This window comes from Pan paniscus, chromosome 1 (assembly GCF_029289425.2).
Source record: "Pan paniscus chromosome 1, NHGRI_mPanPan1-v2.0_pri, whole genome shotgun sequence".
NCBI lineage: Eukaryota > Metazoa > Chordata > Mammalia > Primates > Hominidae > Pan > Pan paniscus.
In genome coordinates, this window is record NC_073249.2 from 211,450,576 (window position 1) to 211,473,158 (window position 22,583).

At 49.1% G+C, this 22,583-nt stretch overlaps 1 protein-coding gene across 1 annotated transcript; it reads right to left on the reverse strand.

The window, feature by feature from the left end:
• Nucleotides 1-796: 796 nt before the first annotated feature.
• On the reverse strand, nt 797-22,515 carry LOC100992916 (chymotrypsin-like elastase family member 2A). The gene is made up of 8 exons (XM_034950916.3): nt 22,443-22,515; nt 12,601-12,684; nt 12,222-12,310; nt 7,752-7,849; nt 6,551-6,679; nt 5,893-6,029; nt 3,279-3,424; nt 797-2,047 (listed from the first exon to the last, which is right to left on the reverse strand). The coding sequence occupies exons 1-8, from the start codon at nt 22,513-22,515 to the stop codon at nt 1,817-1,819; spliced, it is 987 nt and encodes a 328-aa protein (XP_034806807.3). The 3' UTR covers nt 797-1,816.
• Between the last annotated feature and the right edge of the window lie 68 nt (nt 22,516-22,583).

A 22,583-nucleotide genomic window follows, 5' to 3' on the forward strand; every position in this document is an offset into this window, starting at 1 on the left:
AGTGAAGTCAGATGCCAGCTTTTCCCTTCTTTAGGGGCTCTGCCACGAATACCATAACTCCCATTTGCTCTAGCGCCTAAATTGTGGAGGAGTCCTGGTCTAGTTCAAGTCCCATTTTACAGAAGAGCAAACTGAGGTGGTCCCTCATTGGCACAGAGTGTCCGACTCTTCCCTTCTAGCATCCAGTACCAGGCATGGTGGCTCCTCTGCCCTCTCATGGGCAACTCTTTCTTTTTTGTGTGTTTTTTTTTCTTTTGAGATGGAGTCTCGCTCTGTCGCCTAGGGTGGAGTGCAGTGGTGCGAACTCGGGTTACCGCAACCTCCACCTCCCAGGTTCAAGTGATTCCCCTGCCTCAGCCTCCTGAGTAGCTGGGATTACAAGCAGGTATCACCACACCCAGCTTATTTTTGTATTTTTAGTAGAGACGGGGTTTCCCCGTGTTGACCAGGCTGGTCTCGAACTCCTGACCTCTGGTGATCTGCCCATCTTGACCTCCCAAAGTGCCTGGATTACAGGCGTGAGCCACCAGGCACCCCTTTCTTGTGATGGGGTTTCCTGTTCTGGCTGCTTTCACCTACTGCTGTATGTATCCATGGCTGCTCCTTAATATTGATGCCAGGTATTATTATCATTATTTTTGGAGACAGGGTCTTGCTATGTCGCCCAGGCTTAAGTGCTCACTGCAGCGTTGGCCTCCTGGGCCCAAGTGATCCTTCCACCCAAGCCTCCCAAGTAGCTGAGACTACAAGCATGTACCACCGTGCCTGAGTAATTCAAAAATTTTTTTTTGTAAAGATGGAGTCTTGCTATGTTGCCCAGGCTGCTCTTGAACTCCTGGGCTCAAGCAATCCTCCCTCCTTGGCCTCCCAAACTGCTGCGATTACAGGCATGAGCCATGGCACCTGGCCTATTATTTTTAATAAATAATTTAAATGCTCATTGTTATAAACAAATGTGTGTTCATTGTTAAAAACAAATTGAGTTACTGTGGAAGCTGAAAGGAGACACCTCTCTGAGTTGTTTACTTTTACAAGACAGGGGGACCAACTTAGCTCTATTTGCCTGGGATGGTCCCAGTGTAAAACAGGAAGTCCCACATCCTGGAAAACCTCTCAGTCCTGGGCAAACCATGATGGTTGGTCACCCTACAGAATAGGTGGAGGACCCCTGAGGCGGACTAATTTCCAATAATTAATGCTATGGGGATATCAGGTTTTGGGCTTTGCAGATAAATATACCTGTTTATAGCACTGCATGGTGGAGTCTGGGCCTACACACAGATAAACAAAAATAAAATCACCATTTCTATGGCACTCACTCTTTTTTTTTTTTTTTTTTTAAGATGTAGTTTCACTCTTCTTGTCCAGGCTGGAGTGCAATGGTGCAATCTCGGCTCACTGCAACCTCCATCTCCCAGGTTCAAGGGAGTCTCCTGCCTCAGCCTCCTGAGTAGCTGGGATTACAAGAGTGCGCTACCACACCTGGCTAATTTTTTTGGATTTTTTTAGTAGACATGGGGTTTAGCCAGGTTGGTCAGGCTAGTCTGGAACTTCTGACCTCGTGATCTGCCCGCCTCAGCCTCCCAAAGTGCTGGGATTACAGGCATGAGCCACCGCGCCCAGCGGAACTCACTCTTCATATGCCTGAGGAGTGTCCAACGTCTTTGGACAAGGCCATACTCTCATGTTCCTTTTCACTCAGCTTTACCCACACAGAAATTTGGGGGACCCATGGCAGGCCCAGCAGTTACTCAGGTCTGCAGCCTCCTCCAAGGGGTTCCCATCTAGCTCTCAAGAAGAAGGAGGGGATTCTCAGTCACCAGGTGGGCATGGCACTCCCGAAGCCAGGTGAGCAGGGCAGTGCCTTGGGGCTCAGGGCTGCTCCGGTTCTTACCGAATTGATCCAGTCGATGTAATTGGAGACCCGCGTGAAGACGGAGGGCTTGTGGTAGTAGTTGCAGCCGAGGCGAGACCCGAAGCTGACGATGCCATGCACCTGCCACTGGCCGTCAGATGCCTGACAGTTCAGCGGCCCGCCGGAGTCTCCCTGAGGAAGGCCAGAGTTATAGGGAGGTAAAGTGGGAGGAAGGGGCTGCCCATTGGAACTATTGTTCTCAATGCATTTCTATTGTTCTGCTGCAGGTCACTGTCCTCTGAAGCTGACCCTTGTGGTCATAGCCCAAGGTGGTACCATAATTCCAACAAGAGCCAACACTTATTCTTCCTTAGAGCTGAGCTAAGTATGTTCTATGCCTCATCTCATTAATCCTCACAAAATCCTATGAGGTAAATATTCGTAGCATCCCCAGGCCACGGAAGAGGAGAAACTGGAGTGTTGAGAGGTTGGGACTTGCCCAAGGTTGCACAGGCAGTTTGTAAAGGAGCTGAGGCCACATCCCAGACTTCAGCTGCCAGGCTCTTCCCCACTGGTTCCGTCTTCCCGCGGGTGGTCTATGTGGGCAGAGTGTGTAGGGCACAGTGTGATCTGAAGGGCGTGTGGAACTCCTTCCTACTCCATCCCCACTTCACTGCTAAGTCCAACACAGAGCAATTCCTGGTGGTTAAGACACTGTCTCCAGGAAGGTTTCCGTGGCAGCTACCTAGACAGGACACGTCGCGCCATTGATGAGAGTAATTCAACAGAAAAACCAGAAGTCATCGTAGAAAGCCCCTAAGCCAAGGAATACTTTCCTTTGGTTCCCTTCCAGCACAGAGGAAAGGATACAGAATGACAGTCACGAGAGACCTTGATGAGACCCAGGGAAGGACTTCCCAGCAGTGAGATGGGTGGACACTACAAGGAGAATCTCAAAACATCTCAAAACAAGAACAAACAAGAACTAAGATCAAGTTTTTTTTTTTTTTTTGAGTTTCACTCTGTCACCCAGGCTGGAGTGCAGTGGCACCATCTCAGCTCACTGCAACCTCCGCCTCATGGGTTCAAGTGATTCTCCTGCCTCAGCCTCCCGAGTAGCTGTGAGTACAGGCGCTTGCCACCATGCCCGGCTAATTTTTGTAGTTTTAGTAGAGACAAGGTTTCACCATGTTGGCCAGGCTGGTCTTGAACTGCTGACCTCAAGTGATCTGCTCGCCTGGCCTCTCAAAGTGCTGGGATTACAGGTGTGAGCCACCGTGCCTGGCCAAAGATATATCTGGAACATGTTTCGGGGTAATTCTGCCAGGAGGTGGGAGGATGGACCTATGGAGGGATGGACCTCTATAGCCTTATCCCCAGCCACATTTTGTCATGGAGCGGAGCCCCTGATTTTGGTACTCACGTTGCAGCTGGAGATCACGCCATCACCCCCAGCACAGATCATACTGGTTTTCACGCTGCTGCCCCACCAGGCAGAGCTGGAGCAGGTGGCATAGTCCACAACCAGCAACCGGCCCTGCTGCAGGACATCAGGAACAGCCCCGTTGGCTGAATGAGATCAGAGAGAAGCCATTAGGGATGCAGGGACTCCTGAGAAAAAGGAAGTGGTGGACCCCTCTTAGGTTTCCCCTGTTCCTGTCTTCCATCCATTGCAACATGCGAACAGCCACGTTTGTCTATACGTGTCCTCACGGTTGATTGGTTCAGCAGTGAACACCTGACTCAAGCTAAGCCAATGAGCTCCCTCCCCTGGGATTCTGAGATGGGGTCTATGAGATTCCGGTTTCAGAGGACATAATTCTGGGAAGCTGTTGGCAATGACTGACGTTTTGTTTTATGTGGAGAATGAAGTAGACCCACAAAGAACAGAAATTCTGAGGGAGGGTTTCCTGTGTTTCTTACAGGTTTCCAGCCCCTGATTCTAGCTTGTTCCTGATGCCTGGCTGTATCTCTGCCCTTGGGATGAAACTTTTAAATCCTTATAACAATTTCCCTTTTTTTGCTGAGCTAGCTCCATGGGCTTTCTGTCACTTATCTGAAATAAGAAAGTGAGCCTCCTGACTGTTAGAGCCCCCTCCTTGGGAAAAATATGCTGGTGTGGTGAAGGGAGGGCTTTCATAATGGCCCCCAATGACACAGCCACCATCACCTCCATTACTGTTACCACAGCTATGAGTGGCAAGGATGAGATTAACACAATTCTTCACTTCCGATTGAAGCCTAGGGAAGTTAAGTGTCGCTCGGGCGCGGTGCTCACCCTCTAATCCCAGCGCTTAGGGAGGCCAAGGTGGGCAGATCACTTGAGGTCAAGAGTTTGAGACCAGCCTGGCCAACATGGTGAAACCCCACCTCTACTAAAATACAAAAATTACCCGGGCATGGTGGCACTTGCCTATAATGCCAGCTACTTGGGAGGCTGAGGCAGGAGAGTTGCTTGAGCTCGGGAGGCAGAGGTTGCAGTGAGCCAAGATTGCGCCACTGCATTCCAGCCAGGGTAACAGAGTAAGACTCTGTCTCAAAAAAAAAAAAAAAAAAAAAAGGGAAGTTAAGCGTCTGGCTTAAGACCACTAATAAGTAACTAACACTTGTATAACATTTTGCAATGTATGATGCATTTTCACCTTTCACCTCTTTTAGTCTTCACCAACAGTGTTTCCATTTTACAGATGAGGAAACTGAGGTTCGGAAGTGGCTTGCCCAAGGTTTCACCGTGACTGACAGAGCTGGGCCTAAAAGCCAAGCATTTGGATGCCTCCCCACTCTCACTGTCTCAGATGAAATGCGCCTGCCCCAGGGTTGTCTGGGGAAAGAAACAGGAGGTTGTGCTTGTATCTTAATAAGCATGAAATGCCTCTTCCACCACCGCTCACCGCAGGATGTGATGTGTCCTTGTATTTACAGATAAGCCAGTCAAGAGGGCAATGGGAATTATTTGAGGGTACGTATGTGGATGTACCCCTGGAAAAACATGTCATTATACTTATGGGTTTATGTCATTAGGAAAAAATGTCATAATATGATTAACACTCATAATCTCATTATGGTCATAAGGTCATTATTACTCATCCCTTCCTAGAATCTTCCAAACCTCTGGTGATTTCACAAGGGAAGGGCAGGAACTCTGTTCCTCTTGGTGGCTACTGTCATTGGATCTCTGACCCTTGGAGTCTATGTCAAAGGAGACCCGCCCTCAGTCAGGTCCTGAGCAGCAAGACCTAATGGCACAGGGGACAGCTTTTGCTATGGGGCATGGAGGGTCTGATGAGGGCTCCAGGGGCCTCAGGTCACAGAGGACAATGCTGTTCTGAACTCTAGCCTTGGGCCACACAGAAGATGTCACATGGTCTCTGTAACTTTCTTTCCATCATAGGGACAGTGACAACAACTAACACAGCACCTACCCCATTCCGGGCTTCCTATGGATTATCTCCTTTAATCCTCTTGACAACTCTGTGATGTAGGTGCTATTATTATGCCTTTTTTTTTGAGACGGAGTCTTGCTCTGTCCCCCAGGCTGGAGTGCAGTAGCGAAATCTTGGCTCACTGCAACCTCCATCTCCCAGGTTCAAGCGATTCTCGTGCCTCAGCCTCCTGAGTAGCTGGGACTACAGGCGCACACCACCACATCCTGCTATTTTTTTTTTTTTTAAATATTTTTAGTAGAGACGGGGTTTCTCCGTGTTGGTCAGGCTGGTCTCCTGACCTCAAGTGATCCGCGGGATGGGCCTCCCAAAGTGCCGGGATTACAGGTATGAGCCACTGCGCCCAGCCAAATATTTGCATTTTACAGATGAAAAAAGTGCTGCATGGAGAGACCTAGTAATGTGTCCAAGGTGTCACAGTCATTAAGTGGGAGAGCTGACATTTGATCCCAGGCAGGCGTCAGCCTATGCCATCCCATCTCTCCAAGGCAGCCACACACCCTGGGATGACAGGTGAGAGGCCCCGGCCAGACAGGGGTGACATGAATCACCTCCCTTCCCTCCCAGGCCTGGGGGCTCCTGGCTCCCACTTACTCTGCAGCCTTCCCCAGCCCGTGACGTAGCAGGGGTAGTTGTTGGGTAGAATGGTGCCGGCAGGAGGGAGGCAGGCCAGCTGGATCTTGTCGGTGAGGGAGACGGGGTTAGCCAGTTTGAGCAGGGCAATGTCGTTCCTGGGTGAGTGTGGAGGCGGAGCATGAGGACCGGGTTGACTTTTCCTGCCCTGTGGGCTTTGGAGGGCTCTGAGACCTTGTCATCTTCCCTGTACGTTACCCCAGGTTGCTCTGACTGGCAGGGCCCCAGGGCATGTTTGAAAATGCAGAGGGCCTTGTTGAAAGGGGGAAGGCAGGAGAGATTGTGTCCTACTCCAGGGACAGTCACAGGGTTGACAGCACTGTCTCTGTGTCCCCAGGACCTGGCATGAAGTAGATACGCGCTCAGCGGACAGGGGCCCTGCAGGCTTAACTGGCAGCAAACCCAGGTCACTCTGGCAGTCTTTGCTTCACCCTCCCCAGGTCACATCCCCACCCCAGACATCTTTGGAGCCGGTTCCACATCTAATAGGCCAGAGCTCCTTTCTCTTCCCTATAGAAAAAGCAGAGGGGGTGTGGTGGAGTTGAGACCCCTGCCTCTGTGAGACCCCCATCTGTTCCCTGACAACCTCACCCCCAATTGCACCCAGATAGAAACGAACCCTTTGGAGATTTGGTTGGAGTTCCAGTCCTTGTGCACCACAGTCTTAGAGACACTGACGGCCAGCGAGCCGGACTCCGCAACGTAGAGGTTGTGCCGGCCCAGCCCCACGCGGTAGGTCCTGGAGGAGCTGGGAGAAAGGGGGCCCAGGGAGAGGGTCGCCTCCAGAGGCCTGGCTTTGGATAATGCTGGGGATAGACCCAAGTAACTGGCTGCTGTGTGAGCCACTAGATGGGACTTGGGGATCTTTCCTCCCTTGGGACAATCAGTTAGTTATAATAGGGCCTAAAGTATATAACCTAAGAACTATGATCATATAATAATTGTTACTATACTAACTATAAACTGCAATATAAAATAAAAGTTATAATAACACAAACTCTATAGTTTTTATGCAGGGAATGAGATGAACACAGAGAAAACAGGAGTCATTTGCTCTCAAGGACATTTTCCCCACCTTTCATTTTCAGATGTGGAAACTGAGGCCCAGAGAGGAGTAACCTGGCCCAGATTCCCACCGTTAGTGAGAAATCAGAACTAGAAGCCAGGACTCCTGACTGTAGGCCTCTATTAGTATCCCCATCACCTCCTAGAGCTTATTATAAATCGGATGGGAGAAGGGATCACTCCTGGTAGGGAGTCACACTGACCCAGCAGAAACTCCGGTGAGTTCCAGCTGTGATGAGCAGAGGTCACGGACAAAGAAGGGGATAAGAGAACAACATTGCAGAACCTTGTGGGCCTTTATAATTTGTCTGCAATTCAGAATTAGCTTTCATTGAGCACTTAATAAGTGCCAGGCACTTTAGCAAATCAATTGCTGAGTCCACACTAAATTCTGTTACTCCATTTTCTGCAGGTGATGGTATTGAAGCTTTGAGAAGTCAGTTAAGTTGTTCAAGGGAACCCAATTCCAGATCCAGAGGCCACATGTAGTTTCCCCAAGAGGGCAGAGGTTGGGCCTTCCCCTCCTCTTCATCCTCCCTCAGTGCCTGCCTGGCACAGACACTCCATCCATGCCATGTACTGACATTGATGGGCCAACACACTGAACCATTGATTGACTACAGCTTGTGTCTCGGCCAGGATAGTGGTTATTTGCAAGGCTGCTTTATGTAGCATGGTTCAGACCATTTGAGCCCCCAGCTCAGAAATGAGCACCAGTTGGTGAGCAGGCCAAGCGCCCAGGGAAAGGCAGTTACCTGATGCAGTGGGCAGCCGTCAGGACCCAGCTGTTGGCTATCAGGGACCCTCCGCAGGTGTGGTACCACTTGCCATTGGAGCTGTACTGCAGGGAGACCTGGGGAGAAGCAAAGGAGCTCTGTGGCTGGGTTTGAAAGAGCAGGGCCTCCCTGCACTCCAGTTTCCCAAGAACGGGGCTGGGACAAGGGTAAGGGGGAGTGAGGCAGTCGCCTCATGTGCACAACTTAAGGGAGCACCCAAAACCTCAGCCATCAAGATAAAAAACGTGTTAATGCAATCTACATTAAAAACAATCAGGCCAGGCATGGTGGCTCATGCTTGTAATCCCAACACTTTGGGAGGCCAAGGAAGGAGGATCACTTGAGCCCAGGAGTTTGAGACCAGCCTGGGCAACATGGTGAAACCCCATCTGATAAGGTTTGGCTGTGTCCCCACCCAAATCTCATCTTGAATTATAGTTCTCATAATCTCCATGTGTCCTGCGAGGGACCTGGTGGGAGGTAATTGAATCATGAGGGTGGTCACCTCCATGCTGTTTTCATGATAGTGAGTAAGTTCTCACAAGATCTGATGGTTTTATAAGGGGCTTTTCCCCACTTTTGCTCGGCACTTCTCCCTGCTACGGCTGCGCGAACAAGGATGTGTTTCCTTTCCCTTCTGCCATGATTGTAAGTTTCCTGAGGCCTCCCCAGCCACGCTGAGCTATGAGTCAGTTAAACCTCTTTCCTTTATAAATTACCTAGTCTCAGATATGTCTTTATTAGCAGTGTGAGGCAGGACTAATACATTGTCTCTACAACAAAAATAGCCCAAAATGAGCCGCTGGGTGCGGCGGTGCATGCCTATAGTCCCGGTTACTCAGAAGGTTGAGGTGGGAGTATTGCTTGAACCCAGGAGTTTGTGAACCAGTCTGGGCACCATAGTGAGAACTTGACCCTACCAAAACAATTTTAAAATAAAATAAAATTAACAGAATGAGACCAGGTCTTTAAAAAAAAAAAAAAAAAAGAACTTTAAGGTGGTGACATTTGACACTGTTTTAGTCTCTAATGAAGCTGTTCCATGCCCTTCCTGTTCCTTCATTCCTCCTCCCCTGTCTTTCAATTCCCTGCCACAGCCAAGCAGAGGGGAGGGAGGTGAGAGTAGGGCATGGACTGCTCTGATCGGGCTTCCTATAACTGTGGGGAACGATGACCTGTTTGTTGGCAGATGCCTGCTTTTCTCTGAACGTTCTTGTTTTTAATTAGCCATTCGGCATTTCTCGTTTGTGTGACATTAAGAGGTCTTAAAAAAGATGTTTAAAATTAGAAAAAGTGAAAAAAGATACTTAAAAGGGTGTACCCCCCCAATTAAAAAATGTGCTGAAACCATCGTACAGCTGTGAAATTTTGTCCACATAATACGTATTATGTGTGGCCAGCAAAGTGTAGCTAAAGAGGTAGCACTGAACCAGATTTGAATCCTCATTCCCCCCCGGGCTAACCCAGTGCCTTTAGGGAATTCTGTAACCTTTCCAAGTCCCAGTTGCCTTCTCTGGAAATGGGGAACATAAGCCACTGTGCAGGGCTCTCAGGGTGATTCATTCTGTAATTAAGCCTGGGTGACAGAATGAGACTCTGTCTCCTGGAGAAGAAACAAAATTGCATTAAAATATCATTCATTTTCGTTAGTGAGGTTTTTTGTTTGTTTGTATTTTTTTTTTTTTTTTGAGATGGCTATCTATGTTGCCCATGCTGGTCTCAAACTCTTGGGCTCAAGCAATCCTCCTGCCTCAGCCTCTTGAATATCTGGGATTAAAGGTGTGTGCCACTGTGCCTGGCTGGTTGCTGAGTTTTGTGCTACCCTCTTACATTTTGCCTCCAGAGTGAATGTCTTACTTGCCTCATCTGAGTCCCCACCCAGCTAGATCTGCCTATTATCTCAGTAAAAACATTTCCGCAGGGAAACAGAAGCACAAAGCGTAGGGACTCTTCATAGATTAACATTCACTGGTTCTCAAGGCAAGAATACTTTTGTGCAAGAGGGTGAGGAAGTATTTTTGTAGGCAGCAATGATTAGTTCTCAGCACAAATGCGCCCGGTGTTATGGGGCCCTGTAGCAGAGGGACTGTGGCCCTTCTTCCAAATTCTCAGGGAAAAAAATACTGTGGGAGTGTGAGAAAAGCAAAAGAACTGGCAAAAGCACACAAAGCCAAGTATATAAATTGTGAGGCTGGGTTGAGAGGCTCACGCCTGTAATCCCAGCACTTTGGGAGGCCGACGCAGGAGGATCACTTGAGCCCAGAAGTTCAAGACCAGCCTGGGCAACATAGTGAGACCCATCTCTAAAAAAAAAAAAAAGAAAATTAACCGGGTGTGGGGGCATGCACCTGTGGTCTCAGCTGGTAGGGAGGGTGAGGTGGGAGGATCGCTTGAGCCTAGGAGTTCGAGGCCGCTGTGAGCCATGTTTCACCAGCCACTGTACTCCAGCCTGGGTGACAGAATGTGACACTGTCTCAAAAAAAAAAAAAAATTACTATGGGTGAGCACAGTGGTGGGTGCCTGTAATCCCAGCACTTTGGGAGGCTGAGGCAGGTAGATGGCTAGAGCCCAGGAGTTGGAGGCTGCAGTGAGCTATGATTGTACCACTGCACTCCAGCCTGGGTGACAGAGCAAGACTCTGTCTCAAAAAAAGAAAAAAATGTGAAATATCTGCCATCATTCTATTGTTGACAGTCTTTTTTTTTTTTTTTTTTTTTATGGATCTCACTCTGTCACCCAGGCTGGAGTGCAGAGGTGTGATCTTGGCTCACCGCAACCTGCGCCTCCCAGGTTCAAGCGATTCTTGTGCCTCAGCCTCCCAAGTAGCTGGGACTACAGGTGCTCGCCACCATGCCTGGCTAATTTTTGTATTTTTAGTAGAGGCAGAGTTTCACCATGTTGGCCAGGCTGGTCTCGAACTCCTGACCTCAGGTGATCCACCTGCCTTGGCCTGCCAAAGTGCTGGGATTACAGGCATGAGCCACCACGCCTGGCCTATCATTGACAGTCTCTTAATCAAGGAGCAGATGAATGAACGCTGGCCTCTCTAAACACAGTGACTGCTGCATGGGTCACTCTGAATGCTCAAGGCTAGTGGGCTGCTAGTTGCTCCTCCTACTTAAGGTAGAAACTCATCCTGATTCAGCTGGGTTTGCTCCCAAAGCAGTTTATATCAATTATGCTTGCAATAATGAAATTTGATTAAACATGTAACCAATGAAATATGAGTTCAGAAAGAGAGTCGTTATTTATATGGAAACAAAGTTAAATGCTTGGAAGAGACTGGATCACCATTACTCTTAGAAAATTGCTCTTGAAGTAGTGTCTGTGAAAAAATGGAAAGATTGGATGGGCTCATAACTCAGATTGCTTTGTGAACGTCTCAAACTTACTGCTCTGCTTTAAAGAAACGGGTTTGTAGATGAGATATGGGGCATGGCTTTTATGAAAAAGACAGTTAAGAACTCAAAAAATTGTTTACATAGTCTAAGATAAAATCTTTACCATATATATGTATGATTTAAGATAATTTCTTTATAACCAACTTTTCAATTACTCGGTCCCAACATCAGATAAATGAGATTTTACTATATTTGTTTATGTCAATGTAAACTTTACACATTTCTCTTAAAATCCCCACCATTAACACGTCTGAGTAATTTGCACCTGTGCCCCACTCGGCAGTTTAGTCTTGATACCACTATGATTATATCAACTTAAGAAAACATTTTTTTCATTGGTAACATTGATTTGCCTGTGGTTAAAGATTAATCTGCACAAATAGCACTGATTGGTTCCTTAAAGCAAGGAATGTTTGCATAGGTAGTCTTGAATGGTTCCTAGATTAATGGTACATTTGTAAACAAGCCTCTGATTGGTTAATAGAGTAATACTATATTTGCTGCCTATGGGCAGTGGGGAGGGGACAGCTACTTACTGCAGCTGGAGGAGGCACCTCTCCCTCCACTCCCAAGGTTGGCCAAGGCCACAGAAATGTATTTTTTTTTTTTTTTTGAGACAGAGTCTTGCTTTGTTGCCCAGGCTGGAGTACAGTGGTGCAATTTCCGCTCACTGCAACCTCTGCCTCCTGGGTTCAAGCGATCCTCCTGCCTCAGCCTCCTGAGTTGCTGGGATTACAGGCGTGTGCCACCACACCTGGCTACTTGTGTATTATTAGTAGAGGCGGGTTTCACCATGTTGGCCAGGCTGGTCTCAAACTCCTGACTTCAGGTGATCTGCCCACCATGGCCTCCCACAGTGCTGGGATAACAGGCATGAGCCACTGCGCCCAGTCGGAAATATATCTTATTGGTGAAGTTGCCTGTGCTGCTCTCTGAGTCCCATCAATACTCACTTTGCCAGCACAATAGACTCCATGGTGGAAGGGCAAAGGGGGGATGTAAAGGGAGTGGGGCAGGGACGGGGAGAAGTACAGTGTGGTCAACTCACCTGCCAGGGCCAGCTGTTGGGCCTCGCTTCTTCACCGCCAACCACCCTAGTCACATAAGGTGGGTAAGTGGGGTCCCCACAACTGAGGGCTGTGAAAAGAGAAAGGGTCTTGAGTCAGGAAGCAGCAACCCATACAATGTAAACTACACTTGCTGCATTCTGACCCCCCAAATAGAAAACCCTTGTTCTAGAAGGACCCCAAGAGGTCATAGAATCCTGCTCTTTGCTCCAATTCTTTGAAACTCCATTCCAGTGTTCTTATGATTATAGGTCTGAATGCAGTAGGGGTTGGGTGGGTTCAAGAGGGGAGGACAGGAAGATCCCATTTCCAGCCCCACCAGGGCATGGGAAACCAGTGCCTCTGGGTGACAGGACTTACCTCCAGCCACCAAAGTGGACAACAGCAGCGTCCTTATCATGGTGTGTCCGTGGGAGTTCTGTAAGCGTGGCCCTGGATAAGGCCCTGGTTTTATGAGCGGACTTATCAGTGAGAGATACACTAGGAGCACGCAAGATGGGGTTTTCTCAAAGCCCAGTGGAAAAAAGAGCTTGTGTCCAAATATTTTTTTTTCCCATTTCCTCCCAAATGTCACCCTAGAAATACTTTGAAAAAGATGCCAAAGGTAGATATTGGAATATGGGTTCCATCTGTTTTGAAGAGATTATGTTGTGTGTTAGAGAAGGAAGAAAAATACTAATTGTTGGTCCTTGGAGTTGTTTCTTTTTGTTGTTGTTGTTCCCCTCCCTGGGTAAGACTGAGGAGAGGAGTTGTGTTTTCTTTCTTTCTTTTTTTTTTTTCTTTCTGAGATGGAGTCTTGCTCTGTCACCCAGGCTGGAATGAAGTGGCGTGATCTCAGCTCACTGCAACCTCTGCCTCCTGGGTTCAAGCAATTCCCCTGCCTCAGCCTCCCTAGTAGTTGGGATTACAGGTGTGTGCCACCATTGCTGGCTAATTTTTGTATTTTTAGTAGAGATGGGGGTGGGGGTGGGTCTCATCATGTTGGCCAGGCTGGTCTCGAACTCCTGGCCTCAAGTGATCTGCTCGCCTCGGCCTCCCAAAGTGCTAGGATTACAGGCTGAGCCACCATGCCCGGCCAGGAGTTGTGTTTTCAATGAAAAGATTAAGGTGGCATGCTGAGCCCACAGCATTCTAAGGCAGTATTTCTCAATGGGGCTGGTTCAGCCCACCAGGAGACGTTTGACAACATCTGGAGACATTTTTGGTTGTCATGGCTGGGGCTGATGTATATTGGCATCCAGTGGGCAGGGAGCAGAGATGCTGCTATACATCCGACAATGCACTGGGCAATAGGACTTGCCCTGCCCCAAATGTCAATGGTGCTGAGGCTGAGAAGCCTGTTCTAGGCCATACCAGGGGTTGCAGTGTGACCTTGGCTGAATCATGTAAGTCTCTAGACCCATCTGTGAAACAGGGAGAGAAACCTGTGCCCAGCATTGTTTCACAACATTGTGGTAAGGATTTGTATAATGCGGGGAAGGTGCACATGTACCAGAAGACATGCACAATTAGGACCTGGCCACTCTAATGATGGGGGGAAGCAGAACGCTGGCAGAGGAGGGCTTCATCTGGTGGATGAAAATGCACTTTACGGCCGAGCACGGTGGCTCACTCCTATAATCCCAGAACTTTGGGAGGCTGATGCGGGCGGACCACCTGAGGCCAGGAGTTCAAGACCAGCCTGGCCAACATGGTGAAACCCCTTCTCTACTAAAAATACAAAAATTAGTAGGGTGTGGTGCTGCATGCCTGTAGTCCCAGCTACTCAGGAGGCTGAGGCAGGATAACCTCTCGAACCTTGGAGGTGGAGGTTGCAGTGAGCTGAGATCGCACCACTGCACTCTAGTTTGGGCAACAGAGCAAGACTCCGTCTCAAAAAAAAAAAAAAAAAAAAAAGACCAGCTCAACACTCTTAAGACTTGATATCAAGTGTTTTTTTTTTTTTTTTTTTTTGAGATGGAGTCTTGCTCTGTCACTCAGGCTGGGGCGTAGTGGCGCGATCTCGGCTCACTGCAACCTCTGCTTCTCAAGTTCAAGTGATTCTTCTGCCTCAGCCTCCCTAGTAGCTGGGACTACAGGCACCGGCCACCACACCCGACTTATTTTTGTATTTTTAGTAGAGACGGGGTTTCACCATATTGGCCAGGCTGGTCTTGAACTCCTCACCTCGTGTTCATCCGCCTCGGCCTCCCAAAGTGCTGGGATTACAGGCATGAACCACCGCGCCCAGCCGAGTTCAAGTCTTTGATCCATCAATTGTGAGTGTGGTGGTCTGGACAAGCCACTTATCTTCTGGGCCTTACTTTCCTAGATAACCATCCAGGCCTGGATTGCAGGATTGTTGTATGGGTAAGAAAATGGGTGGGAAAGAATTCTGTAATCTCCCTAGGATGGTGCAAAGGTGAGAAAGATTGGGTGGGGGGCAGCATCCCATGGGACTGGATGTCAGAAGATGTAGATTCCAGTCCCAACTCCATCCCATAATCCCTGTAACAGTTTGGACTCATCTGTGGTCTGTATCAGTCACTACAGCAACCAACTATTTCTTAAGTCTCATATTTTATCTTAAAGGTTCATGTGAATTTGGCGTTCTGCTCTGTATCTTTGTTTGTTTTAATATAAAAATAAAGTTTGTCCTGTATGAGGCCACTGAACAAACACCTGCTGTGAATTTGCTGTGTGACCTTGGGCCAATCCCACAGGCTTTCTTGCCCGGGGTGCCTATCTACAAACAGGGAGAGGAACAGATGCTCGGTCTGTTCCATCACGTTGCTGTCAGGATTTCTTGTTTTGCTTTGTTTTTTGTTTGTTTTTTTGAGACAGAGTCTCGCTCTGCCACCCAAGCTGGAATGCAGTGGCGCCATCTCGGCTCACAGCAACCTCCATCAGGAGGTTCAAGCAATTCTCCTGCCTTTGCCTCCTGAGTTCCTGGGATTACAGGTGCCCGCCACCATGCCCGGCTAATTTTTTGTAATTTTAGTAGAGACGGGGTTTCATCATGTTGGCTAGGCTGGTCTTGAACTCCTGACCCCAGGTGATCCACCCGCTTCAGCCTCCCAAAGTGCTGAGATTACATGCCTAAGCCCCCGTGCCTGGCCAGATACGAAATTCTCACGGGGTTTGTGACTCATTCAGAACAACTACTCTGAGGAGCCACGTGGCTTAGGGGCTCGGGGCCTGGGCTTAAGACCCCCAGTGCCTCTGTGTAGTGAGTCTGTGGTTTGGCTCCTCTCTACGGAGTGTGGCCTGGGCCAGCAGCATCAGCACAGCTCAGTCGCTGGTTAGAAATGCAGAATTTCCTATCTTCGGTGTCTGTGTTTAATAGGATCCCCAGAAGATTTTGTTCCTCTGCATATTAGCATTTGAGAGGCACTGGGCTAGGGTACATTTCACTCTCTTCCTTGAGTTTCTCACCTATCAAAAAGAAACAATAACAATACCATTTATGTCTTAGGATTGTTAGAATCAAACAACAGTTTACTCACTGAAAGCACTCAGAATAGTAACTGTGCAATAAACATTTACTCTTAATTCCTTAGACCTGCGGGCCTCCGATATTAGAACAGCACAGAATTCTTGAAACATTTTCATCAAAGAATCCAAGTAGTTTAGTGGCTGGCAAACTTTCTGTGTAAAGGGCCAGATACCAAATATTTCAGACTTGCAGACCATATGGTCTCTGTCACAACTAGTCAACTCGGCCGCTGCAGTGCAAAAGCAGCCATATGGGCATAGCCGTGTTCCAATAAAACTTTATTTACAAAACAGATTTGGTTTGCAGGCTCTAGTTTGCAGTAAAGTGATGATCTGGGGTCTAGCACGCAGCACTAACAATAGCAAAATGTCTTGGAAGTCTCATTCTTCATCTGAAAGCTTAATTTGAATTTTGCAACTTCATGATATAGCTGGGTTCATTTCAATATAAAGTTTTTTCTTCCCTTCTGATCTTCACAGAAAATGGATGCTATGGGAAGATGCTGCCTGTTTATTCTCTGCCTTCACGTGGTCCCCTGGCCCACTGCCATGAGGACCTTTGTAGACTCAACCTGTGTCTCAACTTGATAGGACTCAGTTTCTGGGAAGTGGACCCCCAAGGATATGCCGGAGGCCTGAGGCCTGAGGCCTGCTAGGAATGAGCCTTCCTCTCTTAAGGAACAAAAAGAGAGAGGGAAGCCCGGGTGCAGTGGCTCACGCCTTTAATCCCAGCACTTTGGGAGACTAAGGTGGGTGGATGACCTGAGGTCAGAAGTTCGAGACCAGCCTGGCCAACATGATGAAACCCCGTCTCTACTAAAAAAATAAAAAATTAGCTGGGTGTGGTAGTGGGTGTCTGTAATCCCAGCTACTCGGGAGGCTGAGGCAGGAGAATCGCTTGAACCAGGGAGGTGGAGGTTGCAGTGAGCCGAGATCGTGCCACTGCACTCCAGCCTGGGCAACAAGAGCGAAACTCCATCTCAAAAAAAGACAGAGGGAAGATTTGAGTCCAGGGAGTGAAGTCAGTAGTAGTAATGGCCCTCTCTGCCCCATTCACGAGCCTCTGTCATTTCATTGGCTCCCCAGTAAGGAGACAGGGCAGGTGTCCATTTCACAGATGGGGAAAACTGAGGCCCAGGGAGGTTAAGTGACTCAGCCACTGACTGCCTGTCAGTGGTGAGTTCAGAGCTCCAGCCCAGTGAGTGCCCTCCCTCTGCCCTGCCCTAGTTTATGCTTCTCATTTGAGTCAGAGAGAATGTGGATGTGGTGGCTGACCAAGATAGCCCTGATTCTTCATCCTCCCTGCATCCATGCCCTTTGCCATGCAGGGCCCTCCCGGGAGGTGGGTGACACATGCAGAGCCAGGCTGCCCAGTCTGACCCACACTGGATCAGCCAACCCTGGCTGACCCCTAAACATATGAGTGAGTCCAGCCCAAATTAGCAGGGCTGCCTGACACCCCCAACTGTCCCCAGATGTGTCAGCAATAAGTGCTCACCACTGCATGCCACTAGGAGTTTCGGGTTGGTTGTTAGGCAGCATTATCACACCTCTGGTAGCTGATACAGTGGCTGAAAGTCTTTTGTGAGCATCTGGGAGCAATAATTCTCTCAAGCCTCTGTCTCTGTGGGCTGATTGCTGGTTTTATTGAGGCTTCTCGGCACCCCCACAGGCTACACCTCCCTGGTCACTAGAGGAGGTCAGCGTGCAAGGGCATCCTTAGACTTTAGGATTCATGGCAGAACCACAAGTTGTTAGTTGCACAGGCTCTGGAGTTAGACTACCTGGGTTTAAATCATGGTGCCCCATTGCTAGCTGTGTGATCTGGGCTGAGGTTTGAAATCTCTCTGAGCCTCCGTTTCCTCATCTGTAAAGAGGGATAATAAGCAGGGTTGCCATGAGGATGAAATGAGGTCATATATATGAAGCCTTGGGCGGAGCCTAACACAAATTAGCAAGTGCTCAATACATGCTAGCCACGCAACGGCTATTAGGCACCCAATGGCACACTAGTGGAGGGAGCAGTGGCTGGTGGGGCTCTCAGCAGCCCCTTCCAGGCCTCCCAGCCCCCACGCAGAAGGTGGAGGTGGGAGGGTCAGTGCCTAAGTTTCCAGTTTCCCTCCCTTCCAGCCACCAGTTTGTGACCTCTGGGACAAAGTCCACAAATCCCTACTCTCACCCAAGCCAGATCCCAGGGAGTCCTTCCTGACCCCTCCTTCTCCCTCCCCACTACACCCACCACAGTGCGCTTTGGATTTTGCCTTCTAACACGGGAGGAAGGATGGTGAATCTGGTTCCTATTGCTGTTGTAACAAATTGGCACAAACTTAGTGGCAAAAAACACACACATTTATTATCTTGTAGTTCCGGAGGTCAGAAGTCCACAGTTTTTCTCACTGGGCTAAAGTCCAGGTATGGGCAGGACTGTTCCCTTCTGGAGGTCTAGAGAAGAATCCATTTCCTGGCCTTTACCAGCTTCCAGAGGCCACCTGCATTCCTTGGTTCATGGCCCCTTCCTCTATCTTCAGAGCCAGCAGTGTAGCATCCTTAAATCTCTCTCTGACCCTGACCCTCTTGTCTCACTGTTCTAAGGACCCTTATTGATTACACAGACCCCACCCAGATAATCCAAGATGGTCACTCCATGGGAAGATCCTTAATTTAATCATATCTGAAAAATCTCTTTTGCCGAGTAAGGTAACATGTTCACAGGTTCTGGGGATTGGGGTGTACACATCTTTTGCAGGGAGCATTATTCTGTTTACCATACATAGGCATTGATTCTTGGGCATAATAATGGATCTTGTCCCCAAAGCTGAGAATTTTACACCACTCTTTTTTTTTTTTTTTTTTTTGGAGACAGAGTTTTGCTCTTTCACCCACCCAGGCTGGAGTGAAGTGGCACGATCTCGGCTCACTGCAACTTCCACCCCCCAGGTCCAAGTGATTCTCCTGCCTTAGCCTCCCGAGTAGCTGGGATTATACGTGCCTGCCACCACGCCTGGCTAATTTTTTGTACTTTTAGTAGAGACAGGGTTTTGTCATGTTGGCCAGGCTGGTCTCGAACTCTTGACCTCAGGTGATCCACTCCCACCTTGGCCTCCCAAAGTGCTGGGATTACAGGCATAAGCCACCGCGCCTGGCCAAATTTTACAGTCTTGTTGAACAAACCGAACTGTGGGTTGTGTTTCACCATGTATTAGCTAACAAATGGTAATTTTTGTTGTTGTTTTTTCTCGTTTTCTGAGACAGGGTCTTACTCTGTTGACCAGGCTGGGGTGCAGTGGCACGATCACAGCTCACTGCAGCCTTGACCTCCTGGGCCCAAGTGATCCTCCTGTCTCAGCCTCCCAAGTAGCTGCCACGACAGGTACATGCCACCACGCCTGGCTAATTTTTGTATTCTTTGTAGAGACAGGGTCTTGCTATGTTGCCCAGGCTGGTCTCGAACTCCTGGGCTCAAGCATCCTTGTGCCTCAGCCTTCCAAGTAGCTGGGACTACAGGTGTGTGCTACCATGCCTGGCTCCTGACAAACAATCGTTTTGATAATTAATCAGATTCCTGGAAGTTTGTGTAGATGTGGGGCTGGAGGCTTGCGGCTCAGCGCTACAATTCTACCTCTTAAATAATTACTGAAACCTCCCTTTTCTCCTTTTCATTACCACCTCCATCCGGGCTGCATTATTTCTGTCCTAGACTGCTGCAGCAGCCTCCTTACTGGCCTCACTGACTCCACTCTTGCCTGCTCCAAATCACCCTCCCCACAGCTGTCTGATGGACACTTTAGTGTACACATCGGACCACAGTGGCCACTTCTCTATCTAAAAGCCCTCTACAGCTCCCACTGCCCTCAGCAGGAAGTCCCAGCAGCCCCTACCACTGCACAAGGCCTTCCATAAGGGCGTTTGCTTCCTCTCCAGCCTTGTCGCTTGCCCCTCCAAGCAACAACCATCTTGCCAGGGTGACCAACCATCTTGGTTTGCCTGGGACTCTTCCGGTTTTAGCAGTGAAACTCCCATGTCTGGGAAAACTCAGCCCCGGCAAACCAGGACAATTGGTCACTCTGCCCTTGCCCCTGACTTTATGCTCTGGCAACACCGGAGTTTCTTCCAAGCAGTCGCTATAGCTTTGCTCATGCTGTTCTCTTGGCTGGAAAGTGACCCCTTCTGTTCCCTAGTGAATTGATAAGCAAGTAACTGAAAATCTAGTTCGGTGGCTAAAACAAATGCAGATGTATTTTTTTTCACGTAGCCAGACATTCAGAGGAAAATGGTGGCTGGCATGGGATCTACAGCTTGATGAGGTCTAAGCTGACATCTCTGTAATTATCTTGGCCACAAGATGGCTGCCTCAGCTCCAGGCATCACGTCCATATTCAAGGCAGGAAGAAGGGGAAGGGGTAGCATCAGCTATGTCAGATCTTTCTTATCAGGGAAGTTTTTTTTTTTTTTTTCCCAGAGGATGTTTTACATTGCAGGGCAGCAGAGCATGGTGGACAAGAGCACAGGCCCTGGAGTCAGATCACTAAAGTCTGGATTCCGGCTCCACCACCTTCTAGTTCACACATTGGGAAGTCACTAACCCTGTCTGGCCTCAGTTTTCTCATCTGTAAAATGGGCATGATGTTAATAGTAACCTACCTCATGGGATTGTTTCTGGGGATTGAGATAATGTAAAACCTATAGGATAGTGCTTGGCACATACTAAGTGCCCAATAAATGTTAGATATTATTTAACATTGCTTAAATAACATTGTAATATTAATTAACATTTTAATTAGCTCCCTAACTACAAGGGATCTGAGGACAGCAAGCATTTAGCATTTATAACCCCCAATATAAAGACATACACAAAAGAAGATAGCTGGGAATGAGACCGGGTGTGGTGGCTCACACCTGTGATCCCAGTACTTTGGGAGGCCAAGGCGGGCAGATCACCTGAGGTCAGGAGTTTGAGACCAGCCTGGACGACATGGTGAAACCCCATCTCTACTAAAAAATTACAAAAACATTAGCTGGGGCCGGGCACGGTGGCTCACGCCTGTAATGCCAGCACCTTGGGAGGCCGAGGCAGGTGGATCACGAGATCAGGAGATCGAGACCATCCTGGCTAACACGGTGAAACCCCGTCTCTACTAAAAATACAAAAAAAAAAAATTAGCCAGGCGTGGTGGCTGGCGCCTGTAGTCCCAGCTACTCAGGAGGCTGAGGCAGGAGAATGGCATGAACCTGGGAGGCGGAGCTTGCAGTGAGCCGAGATGGCACCACTGCACTACAGCCCAGGTGAGAGAGCGAGACTCTGTCTCAAAAAAAAAAAAAAAAAAATTAGCTGTGCATGGTGGTGCGTGCCTGTAATCCCAGCTACTTGGGAGGCTGAGGCAGAAGAATCACTTGAACCTGGGAGGTGGAGGTTGCAGTGAGCTGAGATTGTGCCACTGCACTCCAGCCTGGGCATCAGAGCAAGACTCCGTCTCAAAAAAAAAAAAAAAAAAAAAAAAAAAAAAGAAGAGGATAGGTGGGAATGAAGTTTAGATTAAGCAAACTTAAGAAGGACTACGTTCTGTACTTGGGTACCTTCTAGTCAAATTTTAAGACCAAGCTTGGGCATCGTCACCTCCAGGAAGCCATCCTGGATTCCTCCCGCCAACTGACACTGGTTCAAGTGTCCTGTTTCTATGCTTCTGGTCTGTATTTCTGTTTTCAAATGTATACCAGGGAATTTAATGATCTATTTACTGGTCTGTCTCCTGCACAGCTGGGGTCCCCCCATCCTGGATTCCCGGGTCTGGGTGGTGCTGGGCTCCCTGTAGCCCCCACTGCTTGTTGAGTAAGTCAAGTCTTTCCTGAGACTTGACTTGGCATCATGGGGGTGTGGGAGTCACACCATGGTCCCCACTCCCAGGGGACAAAGTCTGGTGGAGAAAAGGCACAACTCTTGGGCCAGTCTGAGGTAGCTGCAGCCGAGGGCTCTCCAGCGAGGGGTCCAGAGGCTGGGCTGGGGGCACCCCCACAGAAAAGGACATTCCCAGGAGCAGGCCAGGCCAGAGGCCCCTATCATCAGGGTCTGATCCCCCTGGCATGTCCCTCCCTGGACATTGGATCTCTCTCATCTCTGGCCGCCCCTGTCATCAGGGTCCAATCCCACTGGCATGTCCCTCCCTGGACACTGGGTCTATCTCATCTCTGGCTCCTCTTGGCCTCTTGTCAGCCTCAGGAGAACTCTCTTCTCCTGGATCAGGCATTGCCAGCTATCCCAACTCCTTCCTCTCTCTGGGCCTCAGTTTCCCCACTTGTCTAATGCAATGAAAGCATATCCAGCTCTGACCACTGTGATTCTGTGTGGAAACCATTGCCTTCTTCAAACGTATGTCTCCTGAGGATGATGCTGGGGTCTCTTCCTCTTCCTGTACCCTCATCATGCCCAGCACAGGACTGGACACAGGGGCTGGCTCACTAAACACTTCTCAAAGCAGAGAGCCCCTGCCAACAGCAGCCGTGGGGTCTGTGCTGCGGGGTGGGGGTGGGGGGTCCCTGCTAGGGAGCCCCTTCCCCAGGAGTGGTTGTCCCTGAGCTTTGGCCATCCTCCTGTGGCCTGGTCTCTCTGGCCTGGGGGACGCTGCTTTTGGGGAGACCCTGTCTTCCACCTGCTGCTGGGGGGCTGTGAGGACCTGCCAGACCCCTCGGTGGAGGTAGGATCGGAGAAGCGAGTGATTTCATCAGGGTCTCACCTGTTCGCAGCTTGTGAGATGGAGCGGGGAAGGTGTCTGATGCATCCTTCACTCCCATCCCCTCCGGCTTCATGCAGGACTCCCTGGGCTCTCCACCCCAGCCCCCTGCCTCCCATTAATGCCCCAGGAGGCTCCTTCCTT